The 20,912-nt window shown below is 37.1% G+C and overlaps 1 protein-coding gene across 4 annotated transcripts; it reads right to left on the bottom strand.

Annotated features, from left to right (window-relative positions):
- Positions 1-130: 130 nt before the first annotated feature.
- Positions 131-19,183, bottom strand: LOC129875875 (serine/threonine-protein kinase CTR1-like). 4 transcript variants are annotated; one of them, XM_055951097.1, is made up of 16 exons: positions 18,319-19,179; positions 15,161-15,462; positions 14,928-15,072; positions 14,583-14,686; positions 12,934-13,142; positions 8,851-9,252; positions 8,633-8,673; positions 8,186-8,254; positions 7,926-8,026; positions 7,748-7,832; positions 7,565-7,663; positions 6,034-6,102; positions 5,795-5,926; positions 1,321-1,415; positions 1,030-1,227; positions 131-534 (listed from the first exon to the last, which is right to left on the bottom strand). In XM_055951097.1, the coding sequence occupies exons 1-15, from the start codon at positions 18,844-18,846 to the stop codon at positions 1,119-1,121; spliced, it is 2,490 nt and encodes an 829-aa protein (XP_055807072.1). In that variant the 5' UTR covers positions 18,847-19,179; the 3' UTR covers positions 131-534; positions 1,030-1,118. The 4 variants fall into 4 exon arrangements, with proteins under 4 accessions (XP_055807072.1, XP_055807071.1, XP_055807074.1 ...); XM_055951096.1 differs by having other exon boundaries at positions 8,851-9,261; positions 18,319-19,178; XM_055951099.1 differs by lacking the exons at positions 131-534; positions 1,030-1,227; positions 1,321-1,415 and adding an exon at positions 5,464-5,631 and having other exon boundaries at positions 8,851-9,261; positions 18,319-19,181.
- Positions 19,184-20,912: the final 1,729 nt, after the last annotated feature.

The raw sequence follows: 20,912 nt of genomic DNA on the forward strand, positions 1-20,912 counted from the left end.
AATTAATATGAAATGTCAATATGTAAAACTTTTCTCCTACTCACTAGAGTTATTTTCCTCATTTTAAAAAATCAGCCATCATTCTGTCCGCAACCAAAACCATGTATGCACAATTACAAGCCATGTACAATTGCAAGAAGGAACTCTATTTCCCAAGTTGCGCGTATTCTCTATTTATTCCTTAAGGGAGAATCAATCAGAACAAAGGAAAGCCACATGTGAAACAAGCGTACATCGGTACATGCCATCATAAAGCGCACACACTAACATAGTGTGATTTATGTGAACATTTCTATGACCCAAATTTCCATTGTAATGCTTTTACATACAGCTCTGCAACATGAATTCTGGGCAGAAATTACAAAAATTGACATTGAACGAAATCACTTGTTCAAACAATGGTTCAAGAGGAAATGGACATGCCCAGTATAAAGGATCTTCTGTAAGGCAGTGACTACTGCTTGAGCTTGCGAAGAAAACTTAGCTTTCTCCGCAGGCAATCTGAATTAATATGCACAGATACATCATACAAGCCTGCAAAACATACAATGTATCTATCCATTAGACTTCACCACCATATAAACGGGCGGAAACTTGCTTAGAAGTATTGTCATAAAACATGTGCCGTTGAACTGCAAGAAAGCAAAGAGCTACACCATATAATTGAAAATAAACTCCGATATCACTCAAGCTGAAGCTTGATGGTGGATTATTGACGCCTATCTAGGTTCGTTAGGCTGGGCCTCTCGGCAGAATACCAACTGCATGGCAGTCTAAAGTAACGCCTTCTCAATCCACAAACAGTTAAGATGCTCCAGGCTCGAGCAGTTTCCAAAGCATCCACCAAAACCCAAGAAAGTGTCATGGAGAGAAGTTATTCCAAATATTCTACCAAATTATCCAACTACTGCTGGACCAGTCACCTAGAGTTAACTTACCTAGAATTGAACTAAGATGTGACATCACATACCAAGGGCAATAGCTTTAAAATTCAGTATAACGAGGAAACAGATATGGAGATAGACAAACCTGACATAATCCAAATGTTCTTCCTCCCAAAAACATGGCATGTAACGAATGCAAAATATGTGCAGAAACCATCTAGTTATCACACATATTCATGAGAACAACTGCATGTCTGTGTGACCTGGTTGAGGTAGAGGAGATTTAATTTGTGGTCTCAGCATATCCATGATAGTGGAAAAGGAGGGGCGTTTCCACGGCTCACTGCAACATTATCAAAAGTAACTTTAAGATAACACATCAAAACAATCACGAAACTAAATGGCGTAAACTTGTAGACAAGTAAAAGAAACACACTTAGCCCAGCAAGCTTCAATAATAGTTGCCACTTGAGGATTCAAGTCACTTGGAATGTCAAGCCTCTTCCTGTTAAAGCCGACAGCAGCTATAACCTGCAAAGCCGGATTCATTACAGCACACTTCATGCCATTTACAATATCAAAAAAGAAAAAAAAAGGAAACAGTTCATTAATCATGAGGCTTGACAGATGGTCCCCTATCCGATCTTTCGAAAAACAAACTTTTAGCAGAAGCTAGAATGTACTATATCAAAGAGAAACAGTTTCAATAATCATGAAGCATTGATATTGTATCGTAGCATTGATATTGTATCGTCTCATTTGGTCTTTCATAAATCAAACTTATTTCTACATGAATATAGGAGTCTCTAACCCGATTAAGAAAACTCCTCACAAACATTGGACACAACACAAGAACAACTAAGCCTTAACGAGTGCTTTTCCTAGAGTAAGTTCAGATCACAATCCCCTAGTTTTGCATTGTGGAGAACTGACTCCAAGGAAAACCTATTTCAAGTTTGAACAATGGTGGATGGGAGTGGAGGGTTTCAAAGAGAAAGTCATAGAATGGTGGACATCCTTTTCAGTCACTGGTACAGCTTCCTATATGCTGGCCACAAAGCTGAAGATGTTGAAAGGAAAGCTAAAGGAATGGGGGCTTGAAAACAGAGGTAACTGGAAGCACAGGAAGGAAGACATCCTAAATCAGATAGCCAACCTTGAAGAAGTCTAGGAACAAAGACCACTGAATGAGGATAAGATACTTCACAAAGTCAATCTCACAAACGAGTTTGCAGAAGTGTCTAGGAATGAGGAAGTAGCATGGAGACAGAGATCAAGGGCACAGTGGTTGAAACAATGGGATAAGAATACCAAGTACTTCCACAGAGTTGCCAGAGCTCACAGAAGGCACAATACAATTGAAAAACTAGAAGCGGAAGGAGCAACTATCACTGAACCTGAGGAGATCAAACAGATGATTGTAAGCTTTTATCAAAAGCTTTACAAGGAACCAGAGCAATGGAGGCCAGGTTTCAATTGGCAGGGAGAAGGAGGAGTTGATGAAGAAGAGAAGGTTTGGTTACAGAGACAATTTGAGGAAGAGGAAGTTCTGGAAGCACTCAAGTTGTGTGCTAGTGACAAAGCCCCAGGCCCTGATGGTTTCCCTATGAGTTTCTACCAGAGCTTCTGGGAAATCATCAAGGTAGATATCATGAATACAATGCAACAGTTTCATCATCAACATGTTTTTGAAAAAGAGTTTGAATGCAACTTATGTAGCTCTAATCCCTAAGAAAGTGGGAGCTATTGAATTAAGGGACTTCAGACTATTAGTGTAATAAGTGGAATCTACAAAATTATTGCCAAACTTTTAGCAGAAAGACTGACAAGGGTGATAAGCAAGCTAGTCATTAAACATCAAATGGCCTTCATCAAAGGGAGATAGATCATTGACGCAGCTTTGATAGCAAGTGAATGTGTTGAATCAAGAATTAAAGGGGAAGATCCAGGTATTATGTGTAAATTGGACATAGAGAAGGCATATGACCATGTAAACTGGGAATTCCTACTAAAAATTCTAGAGCAAATGGGTTTTGGGGGAAAATGGTTGATGTGGATTGGTTTCTGTAAATAAACCGTTAGGTTCTCCATTCTGGTAAATGGAGAACCTGCTGTTTTTTTTCCATCAGAAAGAGGACTCAGGCAGGGAGACCCATTCATTTTAGCCATGGAGGGTTTTAACAGCATGATGTGAGTGGCCATTCAAAACCATTGGATAAGAGGTTTCGTAATTGGCAATATTTCAGGGGAGGAAATGCAGATATATCATCTGCTATATGCAGATGACACAATCATATTCTGTGAAGCAAAGGCAAGTCAGATTACATTCATAAGGATGACCTTGGTGGTTTTTGAGGTAGTTTCTAGGCTATCAATAAACTGGAGGAAGAGCTGCATATTTCCCATTAAGGAGGTTCCTCAAATACAAAGTTTGGCAAATATTTTGGGGTGTAGAGCTGAGAAGCTTCCAACAACCTATTTAGGGATGCCGCTGGGACACAAACACAAGGAGCTAGAAATATGGGATGGCAATCATTGAGAAGACTGAAAAGAAATTGGCTAACTGGAAAGCCCAATACATTTCACTGGGAGGGAGAGTTACTTTGATAAATTTTGTTTTGGACTCATTGCCTACTTATGTAATGTCATTGTTTCCCATCCCTGCTAAGGTGGAGGCAAGACTTGACAAGCTAAGAGGGGATTTTTTGTGGTCTGGAAACAAAGAAGGAAAGGGCCTACATTTAGTTAAATGGCAGGTTGACAATTTCATAAGCAATCAGGTGGACTTGGAATCAGAAATCTGAGACTACAAAATGCATGCCTTCTCTTAAAGTGGCTATGGAGGCTTACCAATGAAACACAGGCTTTGTGGAGAGAGGTGATAGTAAACAAATATGGTATGGATGAGAATTTGTGCTCCAACCTAGTGAACAATCTATGGTGTTTCAGTGTGGAGAACCATCAGGAATTTGTGGCCCAATCAAAACAAAAACATAGGCTACAAAGTGGGATCTGGAACCAAAACTTCATCCTGGAAGGAGAACTGGATTGGAAATGAGTCATTGATGGTCTTGTTTCCAGACTTCTTCCTCCTGAGTACTAATCCGGAAGAGACAGTGGCTGATGTTTGGTCCCAACAGGGATGGAACATTGTGTTTAGAAGATTACTTAATGACTGGGAGATTGGGAGAGTCGCTGCTTTATTACAAATATTGGAAAGGTTTACAGGGACAACAATGGAGGAAGACTTTATCAGATGGAGACATAGCAGAGATGGGGTACTATCAGTTAAAAGATTGTATACCAAGGAAGTCAAAGAGTTACAAGGTGGACCATGCTAGAGTACACAGCAGACTTACTCAGTTGTTGGATCAGGGGGGGGGGGGGGAGGGGGGAAGTAAAACTCAGAAAAAATGGAGGAGTATAATACCATCATGTATATGGTGGTCCATATGGAAGGAGAGAAACAGTAGGTGCTTCAAAAACAAGGCTAATCCATTTGAGAAGGTCAAATGGTTGTGTATGACAACCTTTTATTTTTGGTGTAAAGAAGAAGGAATAGAACAGAATGCACAAATTATAGACTTTATAGGAAATATGTAATCTAGTAGATGCTTTATCGTAGTTTGAAATGCTGTAACTCAGGTTTTGGAGCTCTCCAGCATGTCCTTAATGCTGATGAATACAACTTTACCCTTGTCAAAAAAATAACTAGGCCTTAAAAGTTCATCCAACTAGCTAATGTACCCTATATGGATCTTTTGATTCCATTACGCTTATTCTTACAGAAGCTTGTATTGATCTTCTGAGACAACTTTAGTGCTTGTCACCTTTTTATCACCTTCAACCTGCATATTGCCGCACCTACAGAATGGTGCATATGGAGGTCTACAAAAACATGAGGAAATTGTCTTCTTACATTGATATACTCTTTAAAGGCTTTTGATATTCATAATTCATTTGTTGGTAACTTCCTACGTAACTGTCTTTTTGTTTTAACAGCTCTTTACTCATTTCATTCAACAATCATGACTTCTCTAGTCGAACTCCCAAGTCCTAAGCATCCAAATGCACCAAACACTTCTCTTATTCCTTTCTTAATACAACTTGTCATTTACTTCCTCGCAATATCAACATTAGCTTCTAACTCCCATTCACCTTCCTTCTATGGCCTCTAGTCCCATGGGATCTCTTGGACCAAGGTTATCCTACTATTCATATCTTCCCAAATTTTCGTTTTAGTTTTCTTGACTAATTCTATTTGTAGTACATAGACACTCATGATGTTGAGTGCATACTTTTCCTACAATAAACTTAATGAGATAATCATATCGCTAATTTTCTTTACTTCGACAACTTCACTTTAAATCCTAATACTGCAATGAGTCTCACCTGCTTCCCAATTTTATTTATCCCCATAATACCACAATTTATAACATATGTTGCCAATCTCTCTAGATTTCCCCATCCACATTTTTTTTGAACTGAGGAAGTGTTGTGATTACATCCAGAAAGAGAAAACGAAAAGTGAACCCTGTCCATCTATACAAAATATCTATGAACTGTAACAGGGTTTCAGAAACCTACACAGAAACAGAAAGCAGTATCCCTGGAACTCTTCCATTCAATGGCTCATGAATGCCTATCTTTCTACATTAGCTACATGAAGAAGAGAGGTAGATGACGTAAAGCAAATTGAAAAGACTCCTCCTGGAATGGCTCATCCCAACTTGTGGTGCCCTAGTTCCTGGCAGAACCATATGAGACTGACTCATTTTCACATCCAAGAGATAGCTTTTGGTCCTTTTATTTGATATATTAGCTATTCACCTCTAGATTGCATTGTTTAAATCATCATTTTTACCTAAAATACTCTTATCATAAAATAATTTAAACTAACAAATACCAACCTGTGGTGCGTTCAATTTACTCCATGGCTGTTGAAGTGTTGCCAGCTCCCACAAAATGACACCAAAACTGTATATATCAGATTTCTCATTTGACGGTTCATCACGTATAACTTCAGGCGCCATCCATTCCGGCTGTCATAATAAGCACCAAATCATTTTTTTTATTTCAATACAATCATCATGAAACAAGTCAAAGACCAACAGAACATAAAGGCACCAGAGTCGAATCAAGAATTTACAGTTCCAGCAGCAGTCTTTGATGAAAGGAATGTATTCGCTTTGAAACGAGAAAGACCAAAATCACAGATCTGATGAAGACATTAGACAAGAGAGAACATTTAGTAACTTTTACTGAACAAAGAGAAAGAATAGCTTCATATAATATCCATATTCTGGCCAAACTCGAGAGTAAATTATAATGCAATATATTTCTCATCGTTAAGCATCAATCACAACTAAACTCAGGGTAATATAAGACACAGTCACACTACATTACAGATACTGCTGAGCTATAAAGGACAGAGCCTTCTTAAAAGTTACGGACATTCCAAAACGCCTACTCTTTCTCAAGCAAATTCTCAATCAGATCTCAAGAGCTTTTGAGTTTTCTTTTAAAAATCTTTTTCGGTTGTGTTAAAAAAGTCAAATTGAAGGATCAAGAAATTATTTCTTTCCCTCGATGGTCCAAGTTGATTAAAAGGAAGAGGACCAGACACATGTTTCCAGAGTAAGAGGAGACACATCTACCCTAAATATTTCCTGTTAAGAAAGAAACTAATACACCAAGAGATTGAAAAAGAGGAGAAGACATGTCATGGAAAAACATAAGAAGAAAATTTGAATGACAAACTAAACAAGAAATAGATTCTTCCTTCTCATATTGACTCCTCAATTTCTTGAAATATGCTGGATTCATGGCAGTTGAAAAAAGCACTCTAGAGATTGGCATATATCTAGAAGATCGCAAAGAAAGATTATGGACCGGGATCCGCCCGTTCCAATCCTTGCGTACTAAACAGTTGCACCCCCGGATATGTATGTTGGGAGAAACCCATGATCCTTCCCAATAAACGAAAAAGGATTTCTGGTGACACGAAAGTTGTGCTCCACGCTCTCTTTCCTATTCCACTGCGCTAAGTGGTCTTTCCCACCCCAACGCTATCTTCCTTATCAGTGAACCGGAACATAGTGCATAGGTACTCTTCGATGCAGCGGGGACGAGACGACAGTAGGGGGCTTAGCCCGCCCGCCTATCAATCAAAGTCTTACCAGCAATCTTAGCGACCTCTATGCAATGCAGCAACCTCTTTGATTGATAGGCGAGCGGGCTAAGCCCTGGCCGGTGCATTGGCCTTACCGTAAGAAGTCCGACTTCCTTTTCATAAGGTATAATGATTTTTCCCTTTATGCAGAATTTTCAAGATATATCCCCTCTTATCGGAAATTAATCCATTTCATGGAATGCAAAGTTAACTCTCATCAGAGAAAGCTGATAAATACTTGCAGGTTCACCACTTGCTTTATGTTCTTCAGCAAGTTTGATTAGTTAGAAAGACTCTTAAACTACGATTTCTATATGTTTCTCTTGACCCTTGGGCAAATGTCTGAGGAAGTTGGCATTGAAGACGCCTCTCAAATGGAAAAAAAATGCCCTATCCAGAATGATGCTTCCTTCAGATTTGAGTACTCTGACAGCCAAGTCTGAGAATATATCCATCATTAAAAAGAGGATTGAACCTTTATGCTTGCTAAAGAAGTTCTTACTCTCACCTTCACTGTATATTTTTTGTCCACAAGAAGATTTGGAGATTTTAAATCTCTGTGCACAATGGGAGGATTGCGTTTGTGAAGATAATTCATCCCATTTGCCTGCACGGGATCATATTAAGCGATCAGCCCCAGTTGAAAAAATAAAATGAGAAAGAAGAGGGGAGTAGGACACATTATCCATACCACATCGTAAGCCATACACAGCCGCTTCCTTTCATCCAACACCTCTCTGGCACCAGGTTTATGAAGAAGTCTAAATAAGCTACCTCTGAAATACATGATAACATGGCAACCAGTCAACCAAATTGGGAAAAAACATAATGCTTTCTCTAATGACCTGAAGAGGGAACTAGGCTAAGACCTCGATAAATATTCTGTGACTATGGACAAATTTGGTGGCTGAATGACAGCACCCATAAAAAGTACAATATTTGGATGTCGCAACCGCTTCATAATTGCAACCTAGAACAACCAAAGAAATAACAAAATTAGAAGAGCTTAGAACGAAAACATATAACAAAACTGATGTCCGCAGATCCTCAATCTCCATGCATTCTGGTCCCTTTCTTGTTCTTCCTAATTGCTAGTTGGGAGTTGGGGGAGAAAGCCTTTCAGACTTACCTCCCTCAAAAATTCCTTGAATCGCTCCGCATGAAAATCTTGTTCCATGAGAATCTTCACGGCAACATCCTAAATGATACAAACTTCCATGAGATGCAATCAGGAAGGAATAAGACCAACGTAATATAGCAGGCTTCACATGGTTGTATCTCCAGTAGACATAAAAAAAAACCTACCCCTCCTCCCCAACATAAAAAAAATGAAAATATGAAAGAGAAAAAAAACAAAGCCAGTAAAAAATATTTGAGAGGGAGATTCAGAGCTAACTCGTTTAAACTACAATAAAAATATGCCCCCCCCCCCTCCCCCCAACCAAAAAAAAGAGTACAATAGAGATGGAAAAATTCAGATTGCAAAAAATGGATCTCCAAAGTAAAAGATACGTTGAGATATTTTTCCAGATAGAAGATTTCCAAAAACTGAGATCTAAATGGATAATTATCTTACAGAGCCATGCCAATCACCGCGGTGAACAGTACCAAAAGACCCTGAAAATAGACAAACAGTGTTAGCTTAAATCAAATAAGAATGTTATGGTACTATAGAATCCCAATATAATGTGTCCCCTCAAGAGAGAAAAAACATCAGAACATAACTGACATTTAACCAAGCGACCACAGAGCTCACACTATTCAAATGGCTAAAATCCAGGAGACATAAATTACCTGCCCCAATTTTCTCCCTCAAAACCAGATCATTCCATGGAATATTGAACTCTTCTACATCGAGAGCAAGTTCTTCACTTGGTATAGCAGAAATGACATGACCTCCTTCACCAAGAAACCTAGTATCTTTTACTGTATCTGCTCTTGCCATCAGTGGTGGAGCATCTTCCCGTATTGGAGGGACATGTTTCACAAGAACCAGGTCCTTGTCCATGTTCACTGGGTTTAAAATTCTTGGAGGATTATACATTTTAGAAAGTTGAGATTCTTTATCTCTTCCTTTTTTCCATGCATTTAATGGAGGCAGAGGTAACTGAGAAATTTCATCATGATTACTTGAACTAGAGACTGCATTGTTTCTGTCTATGCAACTTCTGTCTGATTGTCCTGTATCTCCATCAGCTGCAGCTTCTGCGTCAAATACTAATCATTATGAATCCCTAAAACAGGACTTGATGGATCTAGTATTCACTAACAAAACTGAAGAGAAATCATCCATAAACATTCATACTTTTCTTGTACTTACTTTCCTAGACAAAGGTCAAGGCACAAGGTAGAGCACTAGTGTTATTAATTTTCCTTTGCATATTATAACTTTAGGTTGTCCTAGAAAAAAAGAAGAAAGAGCGAAGTATATAAATATACATGTATATATGCAGATGAATTTCCAAAGGTTGATCGAAATTCTCTACAAACAAAACTCAACACTCACTAGATATATGGAGGTAAGAAGCAAGAATAGATGGAGTTTTTCCAATTAAAGTCACACTACCACAAGCTTTTGGCGAGAAGGGTGGGCTTCCTGAATATATTAATTTGGATTCCTAGCACACGTAAAAAGGTGTGCTTCGCTTGGTTGGCAGCAAGGGAGCAGTTCTGACAGCTGAAAAGTTGAGGAAGAAGAAGACAACATATGTTAGCTAGTGCTTTATGTGCAGATGTTCAAGCGAAAAAGTGGACCATCTCTTATTGCTTTGTCAAGTGGATGCACGATTATGGATTGTCTGGAACTAGCTCGAGGTGCAGCTGACCATGCCAAGCACTAAAGAAGCTGCTCCTTAAGAATAATAAAGAGAAGAAAGAGGGGATAGGATGTCGCCCCTACCCATCATGTGGGTCCTGTAGACGAAGAAAAATAGGAGAGCTTTTGAGGGGATAGACGCACAATTAAGCAATAGCCTTTTATTCTTAGTTTTTAATGAACCCATGAGGTCCCTGTTTGTACATAAGATAGGAGTCATTTGTAGACAACCATATTTTGTGTAGGCGTTCTACTTTCGGGTGTACTACTTCTATACGTCAGTTTCCAAAATGAATAAAATCATTTTACCTGTAAAAAATGAATATACATGTAGCTTTTTAAAAGAACTGCCCTGGAAACTGATCTGGAAAACCAAAATTCCCTATAAACTTGTTTTACTTGGCTACTTGCTAAACAGGCTGTTTTGACTCGGGAAAATCATGAAGAGGGGAATCCAATTGAGCCCTAGATGTTTCCTATGTGGGGAAGAGGCTGAGACTGACTCACCTATTTCTTCACTGTAGGATCACCAACCTGCTGCGGGACCTATTCATCAATACAAAAGGACTGAATTGGGTGATGCCAAGGAGAGTAACTCAAACCCTGAAGATCTGGAGCAGTTATGCCAACATCTCTGGACATAGGGAGAGATGGAAAATCATCCCTGCTTGTATTTGGTGGTCAATGTGGAAAGAAAGGAACCTTAGATGTTTTTAGAACAAGAGCAACACTATCCAAAAGATGAAGATGAACTGTCCTGTGTGGTTTCATTTTTGGTGTAAACAGGAGTTTATGGAAGATCTAGAATCAGTTGTGAATGTCTTAGGATCCCTGTAATTTTTGGCATAGGATTGAAGATCTTCCTATATACCCTTTAATTTGTAATTAGGAACCTGTAACATGTTGTGGCAGGTTTTGATTTTTTTGGAAATAGAAACACAAATTGTTACTGTCTCAAAAAAAGATCAATCAAAAGAACAATGCAATCTTCAAAAAAACTCAAATGTCAACATCTTGCATTAATATATGAAGTTAGTATCAAGCCTTTAATGGAAAGAACATATATACATATATATATGTGTTGTGCGTGTACACGCGTGTTGTACACATAAATATTATCAATCTTTAAGAAAATCAAAACACCAACATCTAAACTTCATGAGTGGAGCTAGTTTCAAGCCTTTTAATCATATCTAAACCAGAGGATAAATCAACGGAAAAAAATCAAGAAAATAGAGCAAGATGGCCTGTCGAAATTAAAAATTATGGTCTAGACTGAAGGCATTCTGGTACCAGATAAATGGCCAAGCTTGGCAGTCTAAACCTTATGTATATATTTCTTTGCACTTTGCTGATAACTCAGTAATACTCACTTACAGTTTTAAAAGTTTTGGAGATGTACTGGCAGATAAAGAAAAAGAAGCAACAGTAGGCTGTGAGGGATCAAGGATGCCAACAGAAGTGTCCTGTTGGGTTTAACTCAAATTGGCTACCTCCAGAAATAAACATGTATTCAGGGACAAAATCAAGGTTGCTAGCCTATTTGACTGTGAATAATGTTCAAGTACCATTTCTACAAGAGGAATTCAGTGTAATCTGGAGAAATCGCAGGGCAAGTGTCTTGATCTTTATGAGATAGAGAAAAGATTTGTGTATGACCCATTACAGATCCAAATGGAAAGGCATGTACTTTACATAAATGAAACAAAAAATAAGTCTCTGGAACAATATAAACAAAAAAAAAAACAAGATAACTTCTTTTTTTTAGCGGCTGCAGGTTTTCCTTGTCATAAAAAAAAGAGTAGAATAAATGCCGGGAGCTTAGTCTCAGATTCTCGGAATGGAAATAACTTGTTTCGCGGAGATTGTTTTGATTAAAAGGTTCTAGAATGGCGCTGCTATTGAACGATTTAAACAAGGTGGCATTGAACGGAAGAAGTACCTGAAACTTTACGATGGATTAGACAGAGTACTGGAATTTTCTCTGTTAATTCCTGATACAAGGCACTTGACAGCAAAGCGGACAGCAGCTTAGTTTGGCCTTGGAAGCCATCATGGAAGTCGAAAGCGCCCTATAAAGTCAGTTGTTTTTCTGTGGCTATCCTCGCATGATGCATGTCTCGCTCGAGCAAAACTCCAGAGAAGAGGTTTATATATTTGCAGCAGATGTTTTTTGTAAAACAACGCAGAGGATAGCAGCAGTCAGCTTTTTTTACAGTATCTTGTGACAATCCAGATTTGGGGCCTTCTCTTTAATCTATTAGAGTTCCATTTGTAATCCTTCACTGTAAAGGATCTTTTGACAAGCCAGGGGATTGAAGGTTTGAAGAAATCAGTTAGAAAAATATGGAAGACTCTGCCCAGTTGTGTGTGTTGGGTTATATGGAAGGAAAGAAAGATAGATGCTTCGAAGGGAAAACAGAGACTGTTCCAAAGATTAAATTCAAGTGCTAAGGGCTTTTGGCTTTTTGGTGTACCTTACAAGATGTTAAAGATGAACAGAGTATGTTAGAGTTCATAGATTCACTATAGGAATAGGTGCTTATTCTGGTGAAAACCCTCTTTTGTTTTTGTACAGAAGGGTTTCGCACTTTGTAATTATCCAGGCACCAGCTTAGTACCAGGTTTCTAATTTCATTCTATAATATACACCACTTTACCTGTTCCAAGAGAAAACGTGGAACTCTGGATTGCCGATGTATTCGATTGTGTTTTAGGTCATTACAGCGTTGAATAAAGTTACAAGCAAGCTGAAAGTGTACTCCTCAAGTAAGACAAATAACTACATATACTGCCAAACTTTTCAGGAGATTCTAATAAGTTCGACAGATTATCAGATCCCAAACACTTTTGATCCAAAATGACAGGAAACTTGGGACAAGGTAGTATTTTGGTGGAATGAGCATGCTAGACTGGAGCAATTCTAAATTTGTGTATGAACCTGAATATCTCTCAACATATCATGGCAAAGGCCAAGTAAGATGTCGGGAAAGGATAATTCAAAACAAACAAAATAAACACCAAGGATGCATCTTTTAAGCAGTTAAGAGTTAGATAATCACCAGCTGGAGAATCATCAAAGAGTAGATTAAGTGATTGACTATCCAAGAAATACTGTTTGGCCAGTGACCTGAAATCAATTGTAGGTTCAACTTGTCTGTATCTTGAAAAGCTCAAAGGTGAAGAAATTGAGATGGAAGATGGACCATTCAGCAAGGAATCCGGTTCGCTTAAAACTCCGGGCTTACCGATCAAATCAACCAGGTACTCCCTGTATGATCAAGAGTTACATGTCAATACTAGTACTCCTTTCTAATATGAGGCTAACCAGATAGATAGCCCACAAATGTTTAGCATATTTTAAGACTATATATGTCTATCATGTAAACTGAATCCAGCAGAAAAGTTCAACAGATGTAGATAACAGACATATCTAATTACTAATCTAATTCCAACTTAAAGTAGCAGTGAGCAAAATAATTTCCTGTTATTCACTACACCATCTGCTTTGGATATCTGATCTACTTGCTTCTAGTCCTTTGGTTCTTCTTCTCTGCATTTGGGGCTGCACGGAAGAAGAGAAGGATCTTCTTTGCATTGGAATTTGGATAATGATTTAAAATCTGAGTTATTAAGACCATATGATAAATTAAGGTACATTTCCTATCTCGTCAACAGTGGATCAGTTTTTTCAAGTTTCTTTTAAAAAATTTCCAATCTCTGCATATTAGTAAGAACTACCATTCCACTAAAATATCTTAATTCCAAAATTTCTACGAATGCTGCAGCAGGTACTATATATATTGAACTGCTTTTTTGACAAATAAATCATATTTTTGAACTTCTTGTTCTTCACCAGCTTTACGAAACCAAAGAAAGCATTCAAAAAAAGAAAAAATGGAAGTTGAGCATAGCATAAATAAAATACCAGGTAAAAGAAGGCAGAAAGCATTTATACAATGTTACCAGCAGACGCATAATAGCAAAGTAAATCTTGATCCTTTCATACAATATACATGAGGGGTATCAGTTTTCCAAACAAAAGTAAGTGGCGCAATCAATTACCCTCCATTAAGGACTCAACACACCATCCCCAAAACTGTACTTGTCTAGGACAAAGGTATACAAAAGGTGAATTGAGTTTTCGTTCCCACTTACTATCCTACTAGGATTTCTTTTCAAATGAACCTGTTAAGAAGTCCCACAACAGTAGAGGGATGGGAAATTGATATCCTTATATGGACTTGGAGAAACCTCCCCTCATGAGCTAGCTTTTGGGGTTGAGTCAGGTTCAAGATCCATCTTTACATGGTATTAGAGCCAGGCCCATCCCAATTTGTTGTTCACCGATGTTGGGCCCCCAAATAAGTGTTCATACTCCAGTTGAGGTCTGGGCGTGTGGGAGAGTGTTGTTAAGAAGTCCCACATCGGTAGAGGGATGGGATATTGATCTCTTTATATTGACTTGGACAAACCTCCCCCAATGAGCTAGCTTTTGGGGTTGAGTTAGGTTCAAGATCCATCTTTACAGAACCAAAGATTATAATATTCACCATATTCTTTTTTTTTTGAGAATGGTATACTTTACTTCTATATATCCACAAGTATACTACAACAAAATGTAGCCCCCAATCACAAAAGTTGTCACTTTACAAAATCCTAATATCTCAATTACATTATAACATACACCATATGTAATCTGAACTTTTACCTGTCAAGTCCAAATCGAACTAGACATGAGGAAGCATCGGAGCTATTACAATATTTACATCCCTTGGCAATTCGACATGGTAAATCAATGATGTCAGCTAGCACCTGTAATGATTACATTGATGTTAATGATAAAACATCAACCTTGTACCGCGGACATCCAAGCAAAGACTCTATGGATTGCAAACAATATTCAATCTAAGCGCAGAAGAAATAAAACATAAATACACTATCAGTAAGGTTTCTATTTAGTGATAAATACACCATTAATCTGATTCTTATCCTTAGATTCCTTTAGAAATTAGATATACTGTCTTATGACAGAACCAACTAAACAGGTACATACTTTAAAAAGCAAAGCTCGATGCCTGCAAAGCCCAACAGAAAGGCTACCAATGGGAAGCACGATAGATCCAAGACAATCCTTCAGGTCATCACTGCACTCCTTTGACATGGAAACCAAGTCCGCTTCTCCAGCTGGAGCTGCACCCCTTTATAGAGAAAATAAAGCTAATTACAAAAAAAAAAGGAAAAAAGGTGCGTCTGTTGAGTTTCTAAGAAAAAGCTTTTAGTACTCACCCCATATGATCGCAAACCAGCTTGGCAAGCTGATCAACAGCTTCTTTTGTGGTGATGCAACTAGGGGATATGCTATGAATTCTATTCTGCAGCTCCTTCAAGCTGAGATCATTACACCGATCAATTAAAATCACTTCAACAGATGGTGCTTTAGAGGGATCAACTGCCTTCAATGATTCAATTGATGGAATACCACCACTTTCTTGCAGAATTGAGCAGAGAGCCCAAACATATGGATCCATCCCATAAATCCAATAAAATCCATCAGGGACTTTGTCAAAGTACGACAAACATCCATTTATCTGGCATAAAATAAAGAGACCACAGCAAAAAAATGACTTTATGAATGATGACCTGGAAAATCTGGAGACTGTCTCAATTGAGAATGAGAAGAGATTGATAAGATCATAAGATAATAAAATCACAATAGAAAGCCAATCTCTAGTTAATGGGTGAGTATGACTACATTCAAAAAATCATCAAGGTAGTATGAAGTAGCTCCTATTCCCACAAAACATGAAACTAAAAGAAGAATATGTGATCAACCTTCTTTTTTTATCATATCATTTTTTAGGGTCTTGCAGAAACAACAAAGGAGGTAGTGCCGAGATCACATTTTGGGCTATAATAAAGGCTTGAAACTTTTGAGGTAGTGTAAACAGCTCAGCCTCATTGTATTTGGCAACAAAGAAAAAAGAAATAAAAAAGTAGGAAGAAGAAAAGAGGTGATCGAGATTAGCACTTAAAAAAGTTTGACTTCCTCCATTCCCCTACCCAAGAGGTAAGAGCCCATCTGTTGTCTTTTCCCACTTCACTCCTTTAGTAACTTGAACCCCCAACCTTAGAGTTGAAGGTATGGATTACAACTAGGTCATACTCCCTTGTCACAAGCAATCAATTATTTTTCACCTCCATATCAAATTTTGAGATTTAAGAGTCTTGACACATAGTACAAAAGAAAGATGTTGTGAGTAGAATTATTAAGATCTCTTGAAACTGGGAAGGGAAGTTAAAGAAATGGACAATAGGCCTAGCTCCACCCCAAAAGCTAGTTTAAGCAATAAGAATTATGTAAAACCATATAAAGAGAATACAATCTATATTCTCAACCATATGGAAATCTAAGACACCCTCAACTCAATCCACACTCTCAACCAATATGGAATTAACAATCAATCGCATAGCTGGAGTTGGAGCTACGGATCGTGGACTACGGGTCCAACATTGGGCAATGTACATAAGGGATGGGTCTGACATCTGAGAATTTACGAAAAAGCAGGATTACATGTGTTTGGCTAGTTGTAAATAGCCCCAGGACTATGGAACATGTGCTTAATATTTCTATTCAGCGGACGTTGTTATTGGCAAGAACTTATTGAATCCATTGTTTGGGCTCGTAATAAATTAAGAGTTGGTCCTGCTACTCGGCCGAGAGCCTTGAGCATTATACAAGGACGTGTTGTAAGAGTAACCCATTACCTTCTGGGTGGAATTGTCACAACATGGGCATTCTTCTTAGCAAGAATTATTGCAATAGGATAATGGCTAGGTGGATTTGAAAAGCATTATGGCACTATGATTCGTAAAAAAAGCTTTTTATTTTGTGGAGCTTCATGTGTAAAAGTTCAGGCAAGACATGAATCACTTCCTTTCATATCATCAGATAGCTCTTCCTTTTGGTGGAAAATACTGTTTTGGTTTGGTCTTCAATGGGTGATGTCAGGCACTGTCAGAGAAGCATTGTTTTAGCCGGGCCTTTAGAAGACGGAAGAGAAGACAAAAGGTATGGACTATTGCTCCACTAACTCTTATGTGGACGGTATAAAGAGAGAAATAGGAGAGCTTTTGATAGAGTAGAGAAGAATTTTGTACACTTGATAATAGTCCTTATCCCTTATTTCATGCACCCACGAGGTCCTAGTAGGTATAGAAGATAAGGTGTGGTCCATAAATATTATATATTTTTGTAACGGTTCTAGTTTTGGTATACTTCTTGTATACTGGTATTTTTGTCCATTATTAATAAAAAATTATTACAACAACAACATACCCCGTGAAATCCCACAAATGAGGTTTGGAGAGGTAGAGTGTATGCAGATCTCACTCATACCTCATGGAGGCAGAGAGGTTGTTTCGGGAGAACTCTCAATGCGAGTAAAACAAACTAAAGCAGGAAAAGGAAAAACGACGATGAAGAAAACATAGCAGCTAATAAGGAAGCTGTAACAACAACAAAATAGTGCGACAATAGATGATGATAGAAATCAAAAGCAAGACACTACAAGAATAATTGATAAAACTTTATTATGATAAAAAAGGGATGGGTCTGGTTGTAATACCATGAATATACCTTGGGTCTAACTCACCCCAAAAGCTAGCTTATGATGTGAAAATTGTCCAAAACCATATAAAGAGACTTTAATATAAAATACTCAACCAACACGGGACTCTAACAAAGGATCCAGCAATCACAATATATAATCATTATGCATGTATCTGCATTGAAAAGCATTCACTGCCCGCTTAATCGCCTACTTTATGGCATGGAGACATTTATAGTCTAAACCAAATCCTGAATTGAGTTATATTGTTGTCCTGCATAGGTTGTCTAAGAACTTCTAAAAGGATTTTAAAAGGTCACAGATAATTCCACTTAATGTCAAAAGAATTTAGGTTGGACGATCAATTTTTTTGACCTATCAGAGCCAACATTTGGAACGCCCATCCTAACTCCCATATAGCCATGTTATAGGTCATGTGTGGATGATATATAGTCATTTGTTGTTCTACGTAATTATAAAGGTCTTGACTATTTCACGTATTACCTTAAAGTTTTGGATTGGAAACTCAGAGCCTCTCACAATCCACCACTTAATTAGCTAAGACATTTGTAATCAGATATGGATCCAGGATTGAACTTTATGAGTTTGAGTTCAAAATTCTATCATAATGCAATAAGTTCGAAGTCTATTTATTTGTATTTATTTAATGATTTTTAAAGCATACTAGTTTGAGCCAACTAGCTTCTACACTACATCCGTCCCTGTTGGTAAAGTTGAAAACCATTGCAACAAATTCCTCTTAAATCTCTCTTTTGCCATTATGAAATGCTCAAAGGATTCCTAAATCATACAAAAGTCAAGTAATAAACGCCATACCCACAATCGATGTGACATTGTTTCCGCTGATACAGAAGAATCTGAATCTCGGGACGCCAATACATCAGTCGCAGGATCCAAAAAGTTTGGACAATCAGCACATGTTGCTTCTGAAGAGAGCCTTATTGCCAACGCTAACTGCAGCTGATAACTCTCCTCCATCTGCAGCGCCCAGCTCCTTGCCGCCGACGAGCCGCAGCCGTCATTCTTATGCCCAAAGGAGGTCTCCGTGAAGTTCTCCCCAGAGAGCCAGCTACCACCGAAGCTACCGTCGCTTGATTGCCTCTGCGACCCGATCGAACCGGGTACCGGGAATGATCCGACCCGACTCTGTGATTGCATCATGCTGTGATCAATCAAGTCCCAATCAAATACTATATCACCTTTACCTCTGTTCCTCTCACCGGAATTAGACTCGAAGTGCGGCGTTACACCAGCTCCGGCGAAGAACTTCGGCGCCGGCGGCTGGAAAATATTATCATCAGAAATTTGATTCAACAAAGTATAACTCGATCGTCTACCAGACATTTCCCTATATAAAAATGTTCAATTCACAACTGCCATTACACTGTAACCGTGCAGTTTTTCAGCTCAAAAACACTTTTCTCTCTCTCTCTCTCTCTAAATTTTCTCACACTAAGAAAGAGGAAGGAGAAAATGGATGTATTTGTAATATTCTGTGAATTTTTGTGGTGTAAAAAACTATTAAAGTAAAATTGCGGACTTTACTTGTATTTAATTATAGCAAGTGGGGCTGTTTGGTCATGAGGCGGAAAGATGCATAGAATTTTGTGCGTGAATAAGTGAAGGTTTCTGGTTTCTGACCATTTACTTGTTTTTTCCTCTTCTGGGGAGCTGAACTTAACCGATGGCTTTTAGCCTCTGCGTTGAATTAAAGACACATGCAAGCTCTACTACTCTCTCTCCGTTTCATAATTAAAATAAATATTTTACTTTATTTATTTAATTTAACAAATTTACAAAGTTCTTTTTATACTATTTTTAATATTAAATAAGAATTTAAAACATTCTTAATAAGATTAATTTAATAAAAATAGACTGTTAATTAGTTTTCTTATGTTAGGTAAAATGAAACAGAAGGAGCACATAGCTTAATGATTCATTTAAGTTGTTTTTTAATAATTGTGGTGTTCATTGTTTAAAAAAATAAATTGCAGTTAGATACAAATAGATCAAAACGAATAGGCAAGGTATGATGAAGCCCACGGAGTGAATATACGATTGTGCTTATCAGTTTTGAATTGGAGATTGATAATTGACTGAGTGTACTTTAATATCCCAAGATAAAATATTTTTTAATATACATCTTGATTAATTTTATGAAATAACTACGTAAAACTAGACAAATAAAAAGAATGGCGTAATTTTTTTATATGTACTATTTAGTACTCCATTAGATTTTAATTTTTCTAATGATTCTCCTCTCTCTTAAATTATTCCTTTTAGTACTATTTAGAGATTCACTTTATCAAAAAGAAGAAAAAAATATGATTCTTGTTGAACTTCAACGTGAGACACATAATCAAATTACAAATGATAAATACATTACTTTTATCTGGTATGCTTTTTTTCTCTCAAATAAAAAATAATTTACCCAACACATTTAATCACACGTTGTTAGTTGTAACGAGCTGTTAATAAATCTATTGCAATGTGTATAATTAACAAATTTATCAAGATACGAATTTAAAAGGTGACATGATTGTATTTATCATCGACGTTGATGCTTCATCTAAGTCAAAGAGAGTCAACTTATTAATTCGGTACAATTATTTATTTCCTTATCTGCTTTTTTTCTTATTTATGTCATAAAGATAAGTAGAAATTTATGATTTTAATTAAGTGTACTTATTAACATTTAAAGAATTAAACCCTTTGATGTTATTCATTTAAGGAAAAATGGTCAAAAATAGTCCTTGACTTTTATTTATTAATTGATTTTATCTTTACCGTTAAAATAAAATTGTTGCCGTCTACAAATTTGTCACTCGTACCCTTCAATTGAATGGAAAGCCCCAAATCAACTAAAAATACACAATTTCAATTAAAAGTACATGATTTTCACTTTTAATTCGAACAATAACGTTAATCATTTTTCTTTTCCTTTTTTATTTATATATATATTCTATTCTATATACTCCCTCTTCTGCCTTCCTTCACTTTTAATTATCTAATATTTTAAAAATAATTTTTCACTCTATTTATCACTTCTATCATATTAACAAAAAAATAATTATTATTTTACTATTAATTATTCACCAAATTATTTTATAAAATTTAAGACTAAACATCAATAAATATGAATGTTATGATAAGTTATTTATATTAGTAATTATTTTTTAAGGGGCGCGCAAAATCTAAATTGAAAGTGTGAACGGGGTGGAGTAACTTTTTTCTAATGAACTAATTTATTACACTTTCACAAAAAAATGAAATAATGATTTTCAAAATTAATTTATTTATTTAACTAATTTTTGAAGAAAAATTCCGTTGAAAATATACCCTCATGGTGTTGCTGCTATTGAATTTTCGACCGTTGTTCACTTGTGTACTAGTACTATTAAGGAAAAATG

The sequence above is a fragment of the Solanum dulcamara genome, chromosome 12, assembly GCF_947179165.1.
Source record: "Solanum dulcamara chromosome 12, daSolDulc1.2, whole genome shotgun sequence".
NCBI classification, from domain to species: Eukaryota; Viridiplantae; Streptophyta; class Magnoliopsida; order Solanales; family Solanaceae; genus Solanum; species Solanum dulcamara.

What these genes read in the sequence shown, in the direction of transcription:
- LOC129875875 (XM_055951096.1), bottom strand. Translation starts at nt 18,846, where the DNA reads ATGTCTGGTAGACGATCGAGTTATACTTTGTTGAATCAAATTTCTGAT. An exon ending in TGTGTATGGCTTACGATGTG is followed by an intron (nt 7,664 to 7,747) that starts GTATGGATAATG and finishes GATCCCGTGCAG; the next exon opens with GCAAATGGGATGAATTATCT. An exon ending in GTAAATTGAACGCACCACAG is followed by an intron (nt 1,416 to 5,794) that starts GTTGGTATTTGT and finishes CCGGCTTTGCAG; the next exon opens with GTTATAGCTGCTGTCGGCTT.